Consider the following 14,607-nt stretch of genomic DNA (forward strand, 5'->3'; position numbering starts at 1 on the left):
GTCATCCAAGCACAACATTGATATTTGTTTTCAAAACTACACATGGTCCAAATTTCATAACTAAAATGTCAAATAAAAGAAAGTAGAACATAAGGTAACAGTCAAGGTCATCCTAGGACAACATAGATATCTGTTTGCAAAACTGTACACATGGTCTAAAAATCATTGCTTTAGCTTTAGAAATGAAGTAGTAGGTCAAAAGGTCACAGTCAAGGTCATCCAAGCACAACATTGATATTAGTTTCCAAAACTGTACACATGGTTCAGATTTCAATGCAGTTGCTTCAAAATTAAGAAAGTAGGTCAAAAGGAATGGGGCATTTAGCTTTGATAACAGGGGCATAATTTGAAAAAAAACTTAGTCGAGGGCCATCATATGATGCTACATGACAAACATTGGTCTGGGCCATGTTGTTTCAGAAAAGAAGATTTCCCTATGTTAGACAATAGGAAAGTTTTGAACCCCAGGGACCACTATTTGAGGATACATACATAATATCAAGGGTCTAGGCCTAGCAGTTTCAGACAAAAAGATTTTTGAAGATTTCCTTTCAAGTGTTTAGGAAACATGTGACCCCTGAGATGGGGCCAGTTTTGTCCCCAGGGGAATAATTTGAATAAACTTGGTGGAAGACCACTGTATGATGCTACATAAGATATATCATGGGTCTAGGTCTAGCAGTTTCATACAAAAAGATTTTTAAAGACTTTCCTTGTAAATATGTAAGAAACTTGTGACCCCTGGCCCTGGGCCAGTTTTGACCTCTGGGAAATAATTTGAACAAACTTGTTAGAAGACCACTAGACAATGTAACAAACCAAATATCTAAGCTCTAGGCCTAATGGTAATTGTCAAGAAGATTGTTAAAGTTTTTTATTGTGGTTGAAGGATGCTGGGCAATGAATTAAGAATTTAACTTTTTTTGTGTAATGCTGAACAAAAAAAATATTGACCTGGAATATGGAGTAAATATTATATATTCTTTTTGTTACATATATCTATTATGGCAAGTTCACAGGAGAAAACAAAGTTGATCTTACTGCAGTAACTTTAGCCCTGATTCCCTGCCACAACTGGGTCATCTCGGTGCTGCCCGGGACAGGGGAGTTTATGTTCCACAGTCGTATCATGGCGTCACCCACACCCAGGGCTAGACGACCTGTGAGTGTTCATATTAATAGTTTTAATCACCTCACATATATTTTATACATGTCAACTATATTGTTCTTTGTAGACAATATTTTTCATCTTTTTTTAGATATTCTCCTTATTTCTTAAGATATCTTTATAATGAACTTCAGCTCTCCTTAGCTTTTATTTGTAGCTTCGCATCTTGGGGAAACCACGATTTTTTATGCCAATGAATATATATGGCAGATTTCACGTTTTGGTGACCAAAAAGTTCCCGGCGAATATTGATTTTTAAAATTTATTGCAGATTTGTGATTTCAACATAATCTTTTACAGCAATTTCTTATCTATCATATTTTAGAACATTTGCAATGATTTATTCATGCATTTTTATAAAAAAAAGAATTTTGTATCACCATACCATTTGTGCTAGTGTTACAATATTGCCGGTAAAAACTTGTTTTTTTTAATATTTTGATCCAAAGAAGTATTTTGTCTTGCACTAAATGGTTCATTTATCTATAAAACAGATTGTACAGACAAAAAATAAAGATTGTTTCGTTTTTCTCAAATAAATTTATTGAAACAAACCCTAATTGGACAACAAGACAGAAAATGCTTTCTGCAAACATAGGTTTTCTTTTTATATCAGATCAGATAAGCTATAAACATAAATGTTTTGTTGTGGTAATATAAATGTCTCTAGTATGGTGCAATTATCATTACCTTTGATATTAAACATATATATTATTAATTGCTAATTGCAGTATGTGCTAGTGTTACCACAAAACAGAATGAGTAACATTAGCAGTATGTCACATTAGCAGTTGGACAGAATGTTTCACAACAAATTAAAATACAGACCTACCACAGACTGTTTGAGCTTGATACAGTATAAAACAAACTATATAAACGATTGATAAACACGGTCAATTGATAATCACAAAAATTCTTAATTCTGTCCAATAAATAACGATATCAAACACAAAAACGGTATGAATTCAATATAAACTACGTACCTAATGAATGAATACTTACAAACGATAGTTTACAGACGACATTATTATGTTCGAATAATTGACTCTGGGAAAGTCATCAAATTTCAACGATTTTCTTGCTTTATTAAGCGCTTGTCTTAATGCTAGCGTGACATAATGTTAACGTTACATCGAAGGACAGAATGAGCCAAACTTGGATTAAGTTTTTATCAACGGTATTCACCACTATTTTTATCATTTCAATGTCAACTGTGAACCAGTCCAATATAAAAGTAATCGCTACCCGGATGTTAACCCTTAGTCGGTGTAAATTATTCACGAATAGAAAAGGTGCTATCGTCATGCTAAAATGGGACAGAATCGATTTTGAGTAACATTAACACATTTTTGACCTAAAAAACTTTATGATCGGGAATGACCAATTTCTTGTTACATGCAATACTGTTTTTATCCGACACGTAGTCTTTGTTTTCAGTGATTTAATAAAGGTGTGTTTAGGCTTAAAACAGTTAGCAGTGGATCATGTCTGCTAATGTTACACAACAATTCGAGGACAGATTACCGTAACGTTATCACCATGCGCAATTACCGAAAATTTAAGTATATTACGAACGAAATGCAATTATTTTAGATATATTATTGTTTTAATTAACATTTCTTGCAAACATTATTCAACAGACAAGAATAAAATACTTACCAGATGTTACTGAAAAGCATCCTCAAAAAAGTGGTATATTGGTACCGGGAAGATTTTCTGTCTTTTTTGTCCTAAATATCAGCATATTTTTACATTCTTTTTACCTTATTTAACACAATATTTTCATTATTTTAATACAAATCACTTCTATTAGGTGTTCTTATTGGGTTGGGAAAGGCAATTGCTGTATATATGACGTTGACATGCAATAACAATAAATGAAAGCAAATGGGCCAAATAATTGCCTTTTTTGTGAAATCTGCCATATGCTTTCATAGCATACATGTCCTAACACAGGGTTAGCACATCCAACATACCTGGTGACGTACCTTGTTTGTCTGATTATTCTTAATGGCAGGAGAAGTAACATACACATACGTTAAACAAATGTGTATTGAAGATTTTCCTCCCTTTAATTCAAAAATTAGTTCATGTTTCACTTTTTCCTTTGTATGCGCAGTATGCTTTGCTTAAGATACCAAGTGGACATTGAATGTGATTTTGTAAACAGCTGGAAATTTTAGATATTTAACTTCAAATAATCCTTTACTAACGAAAAGTGTTGTTATCTGCCGAGATGTTTCAAGAACCTAATGTGTAACTCCAAAATGAGGTGTAAAAGGGCAACTGTCAGCGAACTAATTCTGTGTGAGAAATGTTCGCCTACTGCTAACTTTCAAATAAGCTGCAGCTATTATGACATAGCTAAGTTTAGTACATTGACTTTATTCCACAAAATTTAATAACAATTCAAAAAAATATATTGAAATGACATCATGTAAGAACAACTTTGCCAGTAACATATACATGTACTTGATTTGAACGTCATAAACTTAACTAGTTATTTATTATCTATGACAAAAACTTCCCATAATGTTTGATTTGAGAGTGATACATCACATGATTACGTAAGATTTCACAAAACATCACCTACCATGATCAAAGGGCGAGACCTTGGCCACATACACATATCCCCCCAATGATGGCAACACTCCAAGCTGGTATCGTAGATCCACATCCCAGAAAATTATCTGAAATATGAGTTTTAGAACGTTTCTCCCTAATAAAAATTAAAGTTACATATATGTACTATGTTGCATGTATTTTGATGCAGTAATCCAAGCAATGATCCACTAAAATCATTTCAACTTCATCAATAACCTACAAAAACTCATGTTACAAGAATAATCCACTTCTCTAGTCTAGTTTATATCTAGGTGTTAATGGCGGATGTTGCAGCACTAGATCTCACAATAAACACAGCTGCACTAGTCTACTTCAGTCTCGCAATGTCATATCCCTTTATTTACCTGTCTGTCCATGGAGATGGTGCACACCGTTCTTGTGTCCCCACCCAGGGGACAGATGTTGAAGGCAAACCGGGTGTGGCCCTTCCCTGCGGAGTTCAGCACACTCATTTTCTCCTTGCCAACCTTTGTTATGTCCCATACAAGTATGTCACCACTGAAATGATACATGTCCCATACAAGTATGTCACCCATGAAATGATACATGTCCCATAAAAGTATGTCACCCATGAAATGATACATGTTCCATACAAGTATGTCACCACTGAAATGATACATGTTCCATACAAGTATGTCACCCATGAAATGATACATGTCCCATACAAGTATGTCACCCATGAAATGATACATGTCCCATACAAGTATGTCACCCATGAAATGATACATGTTCCATACAAGTATGTCGCCACTGAAATGATACATGTTCCATACAAGTATGTCACCCATGAAATGATACATGTTCCATACAAGTATGTCACCACTGAAATGATACATGTTCCATACAAGTATGTCACCCATGAAATGATACATGTTCCATACAAGTATGTCACCCATGAAATGATACATGTCCCATACAAGTATGTCACCACTGAAATGATACATGTCCCATACAAGTATGTCACCCATGAAATGATACATGTTCCATACAAGTATGTCACCCATGAAATGATACATGTTCCATACAAGTATGTCACCACTGAAATGATACATGTCCCATACAAGTATGTCACCCATGAAATGATACATGTTCCATACAAGTATGTCACCACTGAAATGATACATGTTCCATACAAGTATGTCACCCATGAAATGATACATGTTCCATACAAGTATGTCACCCATGAAATGATACATGTCCCATACAAGTATGTCACCCATGAAATGATACATGTCACCACTGAAATGATACATGTCCCATACAAGTATGTCACCCATGAAATGATACATGTCCCATACAAGTATGTCACCACTGAAATGGTACATATCACATACAAGTATGTCGCCACTGAAAAGATACATGTCCAAAACAAGTATGTCACCACTGAAATGATATATGTCCCATAAAAGTATGTCATTAATGAAATGTTATATGTCCCATAAAAGTTTGTCACCACTGAAATGATACATGTCCAATACAAGTATGTCACCACTGAAATGATACATGTCCCATACAAGTATGTCACCACTGAAATGATACATGTCCCATAAAAGTATGTCGCCACTGAAATGATACATGTCCACATCTTAAAACTGTTTCTGATATGTTTCTTTTGCACCACAAACATCAGCACAAACAACAGCACAAACACCACCACAAACACCAGCACCAACACCACCACAAACAACAGAACAAACACCACCACAAACAACAGCACAAACACCACCAATGAAAACACCAAGGCTTTGACAATACCTTTACAGATGTCCTTAAAAATTAAACTTTCAAAGTTTGTAGACCATTTATTTTTTGACTTGTTCTAAAGGTGCTTCAAGCATTCATGCATTTTTAAAACACAGCCTGCCAGTTATAAAGCTGAATAAACAGAGCTTTGTCAACTAGCCCTGTCAAGTTACGTCTTAGAAAGTGTCCACAAATAATGCCAAACATGATGTTTCAGCTTCACTTTATGATCTCCTACCTCTGTGAGCTGGAGATTATCCTGCAGGAGTCATGTTGTAGCCAGCACAGTGTGAGCCACGCCTTGCCCCGACCTCCCTCATCACCCCTCTCCCGACGCCCAGGGCTTGGCAGCTTCATCAATAACAGTTGTCTCCCCCTGCTTGTGCTCCATATCCGGATGGTCTTGTCCTTGGACCCTGATGCTAGTAGCCAACCCTCCTCTCCAAATCCCTTGATTTTAGAACTTGGTACCTCTTTTGGTTTCTTTCTCCATGAGTCATCTGCATTAATAAAAATTAGGAATGATCGTTATCAATTATCTGAAAATGTTGTGGAAATACATGTATATATGTTTATTTGATTAACATTTTTAAAATTAAGTTGTATCAGTGCATGAACCACAGCACCAGTAAACTAACAAACTTTTCCTGACAATTAATATGTTCATGTTTGACCCACGACTGCATAGTCCAGACACCTACCAACACCAAATGATTCCAAGTCTGTGATGTCAGCCTCACTCTTGGGCGCAGGTTTAAAGTCCTCCCCGGGTACAGGGCACCAGGCTAGACTGTAAATCTCCTCATCATGACCCTTTAGACTGGACACTACATGGCCACCTTTCTTTACATCCACAAGCAGGAGCTGACCAGTCTTCAGACTGAAACAAAAAAAATCAGTGTTTAAGAAATTTTTATCTGGATCACTGTCTTCATTAATGTTCAGTAAAGTCATTCTCAATAATTAAACATTTACTAGCTCGACTTATTCCCATATGTTTAAACATACCGTACATTAAGCTATGAAATGTTTTAAATAATTTGAAATTCCATCCAAGAATTCACACTTAAGTATGCCAGATAAAAATGTGCATTTTCTGATTGGCTTATCTTAAAATCACCATGAATAAACACTTCATAATACTGCTGATTTTTTTCTTTTTACCAGATCTTACCCAACAGCCACCAGGCCAGGACTATATGGAGCCACTGCGAGACACTGGATGCCTGCCTTCTCCAGCCTGTGGGCAGCCTGTCTGTTTTCTTCAAACTGCCATACCCCAAGTGTGCCGTGGTCATCTCCAGATATGATCAGATCTTTTTGCTGATTGGACCAACAAATTGCTGTCACTTTATGCTGAAAGCATGTTTCAAAAGATTCCAATATATGATTTAAGCATATAAGCTCATAACTTTAACTTTTTATTATCTTCATGTACACTGATAGAATTCAGCATCCGTTGACAGTGTTTTCTTATACAATGCAGTGTAGACCAGATTTTGAGTCGCACATTTATTTCATATGTATTGAATAAATTTTATAAATGAAACCATAAAATTTCAAAAAATCCCATTTCTATTGATTAAGTTAATGTTTTAAGATGTATTGAAAGTACACCCTGGGGTCTAGATAGCGAGGATAGTCACTGGCTTAATCAATTGATAATCATTACATCGTCAGGGTGCATCCTTTGGATGAACTAATGTTTCATTTCACTCAAACAATGGCTACAGTGTTACCTTACCATGTTATTTGCAGATGACGATATGCTATAAACACACTCTATCTCCTACATGTCTTTGACTTACAGACTTGAGACAGGGATACATAAGAAATGTTAACATAATAAATAAATATCACTGAATGATTATTAGTGTAGCTACTGTCCGGGTTCCACATAAACAGGCCAATATACATGTAACCATGGATTTTCCATCAATATGATAAAAGTCCTCAACTGGATGTCACAAGCACAACAAACTGCAGATGATGAAATAGTTCCAGAACAACCTTGTACATGTAGTTGACAATATCTACACTAGAGTGACTTGAGGCCAACAGTCTTTACATCACAGACCCTAGGACCATGCAGGACTTGAACTTCTGGCCTACTACAGGAAGTGTTGTGTCAGCTGCTACCCTAAAGGCATCTAGATCTCTTTTGACTCTTTAAGATCTTTCCTGATGGAATATCTGCAACCTAGCATATCTGAGACACACAACTTTGTTGACCAATCTGATAATAGTTTCTCTGCCAACATGCAATGTATCATTGTGCATAAAACTCCTTATTAGGCAACTAGCTCTGTATATCAAAGAAGAAGCAAACAGTTATGATCTGCATTATTATAGAAAATTATTAGTCATGCGAACTGCAACTTACAGAATGAACATGGTTTTCCAATTTTAACGACTTGTCAGTAGTGTCCCAAAGCTTAACAACACCATCCTCTGAGCCGCTGCAGCACAGTGTGTCATACTCATCATGATTACACAAAGTAAGAGCTGTAACCTTTTCCCTGTGTTCAACACACACCCCGAGAAATTTTGGAGGAAACTCCTCATATCCGAAAATATAGACATCATGCCTGGCAGCATAAACAAGAAGGTTTCTTTTGTTACTGTCTGTCACCTTACTGCAGTACCAGTTTGGGGAAGCAGGTATGATAACAGATGGCATATCTCGTTTTTGTTGTTTAAACACTCTTTGTTACGGATTTTTTTTTGTAAAACGTGCGTCAATCGTATTATTTCGGATATCCGAAAAAATAAAATAATTTCTAAATGTGAAAATCATGACGAACTGCGGTTATAGAACACCATTTCTCAAACTCCAGACTGGTTTGAGGTTACAGACCACCAAAAAATACCCATCTATTACATTATAACAGCTTCAACTTAACATTTCAAATACTCCCATTTCTCCCATCTAGCTCTTCACGACCCTAGCTACAATAATGGGCGATCAGGGATACTTTTTTTTGACATTTCTTATTTATGTAGAATTTATAACGGAGATAATTTCAAAATTGTGCCCGCGAGGATTCCCTGCGCAAGGACCGTTTGCTACTTTTTGGTGGGATGGTGGACGTCACGAGACTGCCATAGTAAAACAAAATCGTCAAAGGACTCATTGACGGCCATTTAGTCACGAGTCTGCCATAGTAAAACACAATCGTTAAAAGACTCATTGACGGCCATTTAGTCACGAGTCTGCCATAGTAAAACACAATCGTTAAAGGACTCATTGACGGCCATTTAAGTCACGAGTCTGCCATAGTAAAACACAATCGTTAAAGGACTCATTGACGGCCATTTAAGTCACGAGTCTGCCATAGTAAAACACAATCGTTAAAAGACTCATTGACGGCCATTTAAGTCACGAGTCTGCCATAGTAAAACACAATCGTTAAAGGACTCATTGACGGCCATTTAAGTCACGAGTCTGCCATAGTAAAACACAATCGTTAAAGGACTCATTGACGGCCATTTAAGTCACGAGTCTGCCATAGTAAAACACAATCGTTAAAAGACTCATTGACGGCCATTTAGTCACGAGTCTGCCATAGTAAAACACAATCGTTAAAGGACTCATTGACGGCCATTTAAGTCACGAGTCTGCCATAGTAAAACACAATCGTTAAAGGACTCATTGACGGCCATTTAAGTCACGAGTCTGCCATAGTAAAACACAATCGTTAAAGGACTCATTGACGGCCATTTAAGTCACGAGTCTGCCATAGTAAAACACAATCGTTAAAGGACTCATTGACGGCCATTTAAGTCACGAGTCTGCCATAGTAAAACAAAATCGTCAAAAGAGTCGTTGCCGGCCATTTAAGTGGACTATTCACGACTCCTAACACAATTATATAGCCAGAAAGCTTGAAACAAGTACTTTCATGAATTACAGGTAAGAAAAAAGTAACGTTTCTTATAAGAAAGCAAATTTTAGTTAAAAGACACTCACCGTCTTTTTCCATGGACGCTGCCATGTCATAATGCAACATTTGGTGAATCGGTTTCCGGGTAACTACTTTTTCATTTTGTAGTTCCATGAAATGTCAGGTCTTTTTTTAAATTATAAACCATGGAATACTGCAGTATGTCTAAAATTGACACAACAGTTTTTCAAAGAAAATCATGGTCTCAATTTTTATTCAAATTTATCCGAATTGGTGTAATTTCAGTCAAGAATATTATCAACTCAATTCTACGTGATCAAGAGTCATACCAACTTGTAGAAGTACATTTAATAATTAATTATAAGCAGGACTTTTTTTAATCATACAATGTATTACCGGTTAGCTTAGCTCTAACTGAGATCTTTGCAAAATCACAAACTTGAATTGTTGATGAATCATAATAATGAAAGTACCCTTTTGAAATATAGTAACACAAAAATATGCCAATTCAAATATGGCATAATATCCCGTTTGTAACAATAAACATTTTTCGTTTCATACAAACGTTTACTAAACGTTTTTTTTAAAAAAAAGGCTAATTTAGAACAGTGTACATTGTACATGAATACATGTAGATAAATAGCGAATAAAAACAGGGTCAATCTTACATTCAAGATAAGAAATGACGGGCGAAGAGCTGATTATTATTGCCACTTTGAAATAATTATTAAATTACAAAATGAACGTTATTATTACTGCACTAGCAATTTGCACTGTGTGTGCTTTTCCGGGCGTCCATTGCACATCTATGGGGCTCGAAGAAAGACTTGAGTTTATGGAACAGCAGGTGAAAATACTCCAAGAAAAAGGTACATGTTTACATTTAATTGAGTAATAAAATATTTATCAGAAGTGAAGATAAAAATATTGCCGCATTATTGTAAATACTCTGTGAGTTTGTATTTGAGTGTAATCACATGGGTGTAAGAATATCCTTATATACATGTTTTTGACGAATATCAACTATAAATATTTCAGATATTGTCCAAGGGGAGTCAATGGCAAAACTGCACGAGACTGTCAACGACCAGTCTTCTAAAATAGCAAGATTGGAACAGAACGATATTCAACAGCGACGCAAGATCGCCTATCTTGAAACTACACTGACCAATAATTTAAAACAAAAAAGATTTGTAATGGACGGAACCGAAGGACCTGTCGCGTTTACTGCTCTCAAAATGAATACTCAATCCAACATGGCAAATGGCAAGACTATCATTTTCGAAAAAGCTGTTCTGAACGTGGGGAATGCCTATGACCCACCTACAAGCGTTTTTACCAGTCCCCAGACCGGAATCTACCTTTTCTCGTCGACTCTGGTCAACAGACCTCAGAATATCTCGCTGCACGCACAGATAGTGACGGATGGTCAAAAGGTAGCCATGATTCACTGCTCGGATGAGACCACGTACGACCAGGGAAGCCAGACGGTCGTTATTCAAGTAAATGCTGGCCAACGCGTCTGGATCAAAACCGTCGACTACCAAAACGAAATTGTCCACGGCGACGCATATTCTACGTTCGCCGGATACCTGCTTTGGCCGTTGTAATTTCAGGAAATAAATACATTTACTATGTACATTCGAGATAGTGAAGTAAAAAAACTTTCTATGCTAAGGTCAACTAGTTTTTATCTAATATTATGAACGACACATTCCGCCTACCTACTATGGTGGCACAGAGTGATATCCGCAACGCGGATTATTCATATTGTGTCCACAACTTAGTAAATTGTGGCCACAACTTTGTAACTTGAGGCCTTAACTTAGTAACTTGTGGCCATAACTTAGTAAATTGTGGCCTAAACTTAGTAACTTGTGGTCACAACTTAGTTTAGCCAATCAAAACAGCTGTGTCTTCCTCGACTCGGTATGGCTTTTACCGGTGAAAGTACGGTACTATGGATACCCCGTTTATTTCGCCTGTACAAACATGCCTTATTTAGTCCCGATGGAAGCACTAGGAAGAAGAACGCGGATGGAACGCTGTCATGGTGGCGAGTCATGATTAGGACATGGATGATAAGCTGAGACCTAACGCTCAATCCATGCCAAGCATCGTTGTCGCATAACTCTATAACCATGAGTACGGCTAGAAAGCTCGATCGCGTTGAATAACAAAGTCACAAAAGGAACGAGCGTCACGGTACTCTTTTCATCTTAACGTCAACGATCTCAGTACTCTGTGAATATGACGTAAACTAATTTTATTTCTATGAATAATCTGATATAAGATTATTCCTGTCTTCGTCCATATTGTTCACTTCTGCTGGGTACAAATGGCGTTTTAGTAATAGGGGTGCTAACTGTGTTATTTCAATAAAGTGGGAAAGACGAAACGAGTGTTTTGATTGAATAAAGAGTTATTAAGTTGTGGCCTGAAGTTACTAAGTTGTGCCCTCAATGTAACAAGTAGTGTCCACAAGTTACTAAGTTGTGGCCACAAGTTACTAAGATGTTGCCACAAGTTACTAAATTCTGGCCTCAATGTACTTAGTTGTGGCCTCAATTTACTAAGTTGTGCCCTCAAGCTTCTTAGTTGTGGCCTCAATTTATTAAGTTGTGGCCACCATATAAATAAAGTGTTGCGGATGTCACCTCTGTGCCACCATAAGCTACACTGTACAAGACCTATTCCCCGCTTTCACGACGAGATGTTCCCCCTTTGCAAGTTTGCTCCATTGTGCAGATTTACCCCAGGGGGTAAATTTTCCCTCACCCGAGGTCTTCGTTCTCGTACACCAGATCGATAATGCTATGCGTACAAGAATTATCATTCTCAAACCTCTGATGAAGGAGCAGGAAATCTTGAGGGGCGCAAATTTTTCACCGTAGGTATGACATGTCAGATAAACGCAAAACATGATTTATCGCCTGGGGTTTTGTATTTTGTTAGTTTTTACAGTAAAATTTTGACAAATAAATAAAACATATCGGAAGGAAATTGTTAAAAACAAATATATCGTATTTATACCATATATTTGTTTAAGTGTCTCAGCAAATTGTTTTTAAAAAGGACGGCAATGTTTTGAATACACGACTATATCTGATTTTACTAGTTTGTTTTCAAGTTTTTCTATAAGACGCATATGAGTTCTAAACATTCAAAATGTATTTAATCTAACGGTGTCAGTGAAACTTTGATTATAGCGATTTCTTTGAAGCTATGAGCTACATATACGTTATTCTTATTTTTTTTTTTTAAATTAAACATACATGAATAAATACAGATTAAATGTTATCTGATTGTCTTATAATATTAGTATGTTTATATTAGGTTCCTCAAAACTGCTACCACATATCAATATCGCTTAAGCAGTACAATAAAAATGCTACCATGTGTTAGTTATAACAGCAACATCATTATGTTTAATGTACTTTCCATCACAAACCACTAGGAGTTTTCAATTAAACATTATTTTTTTCTTAATTAACATCTAAACGCTTCCAAATTTACCTCGAGGGCAAATTTGCCATCGTTGGTATATTTTAGTACAAAATTATCATGACGTCAGACATTGAGGCTCGACTATTCGAAGAACAAAGAGGGCTATACTACTCGCACCGGCGTCGGCGCCAGGTTAAAGTTTTATGGCAAGTTGGCACATTCACTTATAACACCATAGCCTTTCATTCAATTCAATTTATACTTCGCACGATTGTTCAGGACCATCCTACAATGTGGTTACATAACTCCACATTATTCTAAGTACAAAATATGGCCCATGATTGACTTAGAAACTAAGAAAGGATATAAAGTGTCAACGCAAATTGTGTTTCTGATTTAAGTTCTAGTTTGGAATTTCACTTAAAACTCCCATACCCTTCATTCAATCAACTTCAAACTTCACACAATAAATAGGTTAAATAATTCCATATCATCCTTAATACACATTATGGTTCTTGGTCAATTTAGACAATTTGGTTAAAGTTTTACGGTAACTTGGAGTTTTAATTAAGATCTTCAATACCGTTCATTCAATGGACTTTATATTTAGGGTCATCACACAGTTAAGACAACACTGCATGACAATAAATGCACATTATGGCCCTTCATAAACTAACATTTTAGGGCATGGTTTGATTTTTACTTGTATCTCGAGAACATTGATCCGAATTAATATAATTCTTTACACAATTGTTCACGGACATGGCATAATTAGGTTACATAACTCCACATCATCCTATATACAAATCATGGCATTTGATTGACTTGATTGAAGTTTAGTTAAAGTTGTATGGCAACTTGGGGTTTTAAGTAAAATCTACTATTCTGTATATTCACACAGTTGTTCAGGGCCATCACATAATTAGGTTACATAACTCCATATTATTATCAATGCAAATCATTGTCCTTATGGACTAATGGAGTTTGTTAACAATTGGCCTTCAAGTTGTGATCTTTATTAACATTTCATACTGATTGCTCTTTGGACGTGTTGCTTTGCACAGTTATCTAAAATGTGCATTTCGTTCGAAAATTCTGCATATCTTTTGTAACAAAGAATACAGTTTTGGATGTGAGTACTGATATCAATGTCATAACATGCCTTTCAAATTTCGTTTATCACTGTTTCATTACGTCTAACCAATATTATATTTGTTACCTGTGAACATCTACAAAGGAATAACTTCAATAAACTATCTCACACATGCATACCATATTGACTTTCGCAATAATGTCATAAACATGATACTTCCATAAAACGTATAGAACGATAAATAAAGAAATAACTCGCAACTCGAGATATGCCCCTTTCAAGGTGATGTGTTTCCGAAACTGTGATTTCAACTCCCATTGAAATGAAACTAAGTTATTTTTATTTCAATGTGTAATATGATTTGTGTTCAGTTAATAAATATAAGCCTTTACAAATGCGTGGTTACACGTTACCCAGTTAAAAAAAACTAATATTTATCATCGGTACACAAATCAAATGCTTTGTTATGATACATCGGTACACAAATCAAATGCTTTGTTATGTTATGATAATTACAGTCATATGAATTTAACAAAATTATACATTAAAATAAAATTATTATTGATTTGCCTCAACCTATATTGTGCTCATTTAAAGCCCCACTACATCAGCCACGAAGTTCATAT

At 36.0% G+C, this 14,607-nt stretch overlaps 2 protein-coding genes across 2 annotated transcripts in view; one reads left to right on the plus strand and one right to left on the minus strand.

Moving 5' to 3' along the window:
• LOC128227200 (gem-associated protein 5-like) overlaps window positions 1–8,294 on the minus strand; it is a 143,680-nt gene extending 135,386 nt beyond the window's left edge. The window contains exons 1-7 of the mRNA XM_052937500.1: window positions 7,920–8,294; window positions 6,711–6,892; window positions 6,238–6,416; window positions 5,775–6,036; window positions 4,138–4,291; window positions 3,762–3,858; window positions 1,042–1,160 (exon numbers count right to left, since the gene is read on the minus strand). Coding sequence (XP_052793460.1) covers window positions 1,042–1,160; window positions 3,762–3,858; window positions 4,138–4,291; window positions 5,775–6,036; window positions 6,238–6,416; window positions 6,711–6,892; window positions 7,920–8,216 — 1,290 coding nt within the window. The 5' untranslated portion in view covers window positions 8,217–8,294. The remainder of the gene's footprint in view (window positions 1–1,041; window positions 1,161–3,761; window positions 3,859–4,137; window positions 4,292–5,774; window positions 6,037–6,237; window positions 6,417–6,710; window positions 6,893–7,919) is intronic.
• Window positions 8,295–10,135: 1,841 nt separating this feature from the next.
• Window positions 10,136–11,118, plus strand: LOC128229154 (cerebellin-1-like). The gene is made up of 2 exons (XM_052940873.1): window positions 10,136–10,310; window positions 10,480–11,118. The coding sequence occupies exons 1-2, from the start codon at window positions 10,181–10,183 to the stop codon at window positions 11,049–11,051; spliced, it is 702 nt and encodes a 233-aa protein (XP_052796833.1). The 5' UTR covers window positions 10,136–10,180; the 3' UTR covers window positions 11,052–11,118.
• Window positions 11,119–14,607: the final 3,489 nt, after the last annotated feature.

Source organism: Mya arenaria, chromosome 3 (assembly GCF_026914265.1).
Source record: "Mya arenaria isolate MELC-2E11 chromosome 3, ASM2691426v1".
In the NCBI taxonomy this organism is placed as follows: Eukaryota; Metazoa; Mollusca; class Bivalvia; order Myida; family Myidae; genus Mya; species Mya arenaria.

Excerpts from the sequence above, each read along its gene's own strand:
- LOC128229154 (XM_052940873.1), top strand. The coding sequence starts at position 10,181 with ATGAACGTTATTATTACTGCACTAGCAATTTGCACTGTGTGTGCTTTT. Across the intron at positions 10,311-10,479 it reads GAAAATACTCCAAGAAAAAG|ATATTGTCCAAGGGGAGTCA; the intron begins GTACATGTTTAC and ends TAAATATTTCAG.